The following is a 2,631-nucleotide window of genomic DNA, read 5'->3' on the forward strand; positions in this document are numbered from 1 at the left end:
AAAAAAAAAAAAAAAAAACAACAAAGAACACCCACATGAACATGAGATGAGAACACATCTAAAGCCCAGCTCAGTGCATGTATCAAATAAACATAAGCTATCACGTCTGACTAAGGAGAATTCAAAAGCAAGAACTAAGTAACAGAAAAAGCCATTTAAAGAAAAAGTTCAGGGCTGGGGATTTAGCTCAGTGGCACAGGGCCTGCCTGGCAAGTTTGAGGTCCTGAGTTAAATTCTTAGTACAAAAAAAGTTTAGTCATGAAATTTAAGTTATTTACAGATGTTCTATCTCAATTCCCATCTTACAGAAGTTTCCATCAAACAATCTGAGATTTTGCTGAGCACAGTGAAACATGCCTATAGTCCTAGCTTTTCTGGAGGCTGAGGCAGAACTTTTTTTTAACGTGTAAATTTTTTTAAAAAAAATTTGTCCTGTGTAGTCCAGGCTGGCCTACTCAAGTGCTGGGATTACAGGTGTCCTCCACTATGTCCACTTTAAGGCAGGAAAATTTTAAATTTGAGGCTAGCCTGGGCAACAGAGTGAGACCCTGTCTCAAAAAATAAAGGGCCAGGAGTGGTGGTACATGCTTACAATCCCAGAAATTTGGGAGGTTGAAACAGGAAGACTGCTTTGAGTTCAAGGCCAGCCTGGGCTACATAGTGAGTTCAAAGCTGACTTGAACTACACAGTGGGACCCTGTCTCAATAAATAAATAAATAAATAAATAGCTAGGATGTAACTCAGTTAAACAGCACCTCTGGATTCAATTCCCAGTTTACACACAAATACATAACACACAACATATTTGAGGCTTAAATATTACACCACCATGTTTTTGTTCCTGAAGAGGAGTTTTGGCTTAATGTGGTTGAGAAGACAGGCTGCGGGGTACTGGTGGACGGTCCTGCATGTGGCTTTTAGCACCTGCAATTATACTTCACTTTTTTTTTTTTGAGACAGGATCTTGCTATGAGTTTGAGCCAGCCTTGAACTCACTATGTAGCCCAGAGTGTCTGTGAACATAGTGATCCTCCTGCCTCAGCCTCCCTGAGAGTTGGCATCACAGGTATGCGCCACCACACTGGGCTGTACTTCAATCTTTCTTCCAGTAATGCCATGCATCATGACATGGGCCTCCAAACAGAACAAAAACAGCAGCGGCCTCTTACGTTACGCTGATATAAAATTGAACAATCTACTTGCCTCACCATTATCCTGGGCCCGACTCGAAGCATCAACTGATACATTCTCTTCGTCGTCGGTTTTTGTCTTTTTACTACATTCCTTAAAAAGGCAAGAGAACAGTATTAAAGAAAAACTTTTAACCTAATTCTTCTTGCTTAAAACATAATGTATATATGTATTAAGTTCACGCCCAGAAATTTTTTTTTTTTTTTTTTTTGCGGAACCGGGGATTGAACTCAGGCCCTTCCGCTTGCCAGGGAAGCGCTTATTCCACTGAGCCATCTCCCCGACCCCCCCAGAAATCTTTTTTACAGAAATAAAAGCAGCTGTATGCACGCGTTCACCCCTGCACCAGTACCCTTCGCAGTAAGGAGGAACTAGAAGTGTTGCTGCCTTCCCCAACCAGGCTAGCATGCGACTTCCTCTGACACTGGGACTTTTAGCATATGATGATGCAGTTACTACAGAACATGAACTAGAATGCGGGAATTCTCCCATATAGTGTTAAATGAAAAACAACAAAAGTCAAAGTGACAGTCAGGTGCAGCGGCATGCGTCTGTAATGCTAGCACTCTGGGAGGCAGAGGCAGGGTGATCGCAAACTTGGGCCTAGTCTGGACCACCCTGAAGCTTAATGAAACCCTGTAATAAGATAAAAAAAGAGCTGCGGACGTGAAGTGGTTCCGTGCAAGGGCCCCCGGTTCAATCCCCTGTACTCCATACCCACAAAGTTATACAGCAGTATTCATGCTGCGATCCACCTCTCTCACAACGTGGCAGTGAGGCGGGCCAGATGGTGCGGGACCCGAGGGTCCGCTTTTCCCTTTCCATTTCAGAAGTTTTCCTCGTCACTACAGACGTGTGAGGCCCGGAGGGTGGAAGCCACGCCTGCAGCCCCGGCCCACGCAGGACCAAGCGCGCGCAGGAGGACGCGGCACAGCTGAGGAGCAGCGCCCACAGCCCACGCAGCGCCCGCCCCCGCGCCTTACCCCGCCGGCCGCGCCGCCCGTCGCTCCCAGTCCTCAACCCTCGGCCCGGCCCGGGCTCCAGCCCCAGCCCCGCCTCGCCCCGCCCCGCCCCCGCCCTGGCCCACCTTCCGCGTGCAGTGCTCACACTTCATCTGGAGCAGGGCGGGAGGGAGGCAACAACGCCTCAGCCGAGAGGAGCACCAAGAAACTCGCACACAGCTGCCGGTCTCCCACTGCCCGCCGCCCTTTGTTGTCTTTGCTCGGGAGCGGCCCCACCCCAAAGGCCGACCTCAGCCAATGAAAGTGCTTAGATGGGCAGCGCCTCACCCTTAGGCCAATAAGAAACCCACTGAGGCCGCTGCGGCCCCACCCTCACTCTTCTATTTAGGCCAGTGAGCGCCTCACAGGGAGGCGTGCCCGAACGCTGAACCACTCAGAGCAAGTGGGGCGGGTCTTAGACGCCCTGTCAGAAGTTGC

At 49.2% G+C, this 2,631-nt stretch overlaps 1 protein-coding gene across 2 annotated transcripts in view; it reads right to left on the reverse strand.

The window, feature by feature from the left end:
- Positions 1–2,418, reverse strand: part of Narf (nuclear prelamin A recognition factor) — a 21,302-nt gene extending 18,884 nt beyond the window's left edge. Inside the window, exons 1-2 of one of the 2 annotated variants that reach the window (XM_023699329.1) lie at positions 2,280–2,418; positions 1,210–1,285 (exon numbers count right to left, since the gene is read on the reverse strand). In XM_023699329.1, coding sequence (XP_023555097.1) covers positions 1,210–1,248 — 39 coding nt within the window. In that variant the 5' untranslated portion in view covers positions 1,249–1,285; positions 2,280–2,418. Of the gene's footprint in view, positions 1–1,204; positions 1,286–2,279 lie in introns of both variants that reach the window. The other variant, XM_004639453.2, reaches the window with a different exon arrangement.
- Positions 2,419–2,631: the final 213 nt, after the last annotated feature.

The sequence above is a fragment of the Octodon degus genome, unplaced genomic scaffold (genome assembly GCF_000260255.1).
Source record: "Octodon degus isolate 3935 unplaced genomic scaffold, OctDeg1.0 scaffold00112, whole genome shotgun sequence".
NCBI classification, from domain to species: domain Eukaryota; kingdom Metazoa; phylum Chordata; class Mammalia; order Rodentia; family Octodontidae; genus Octodon; species Octodon degus.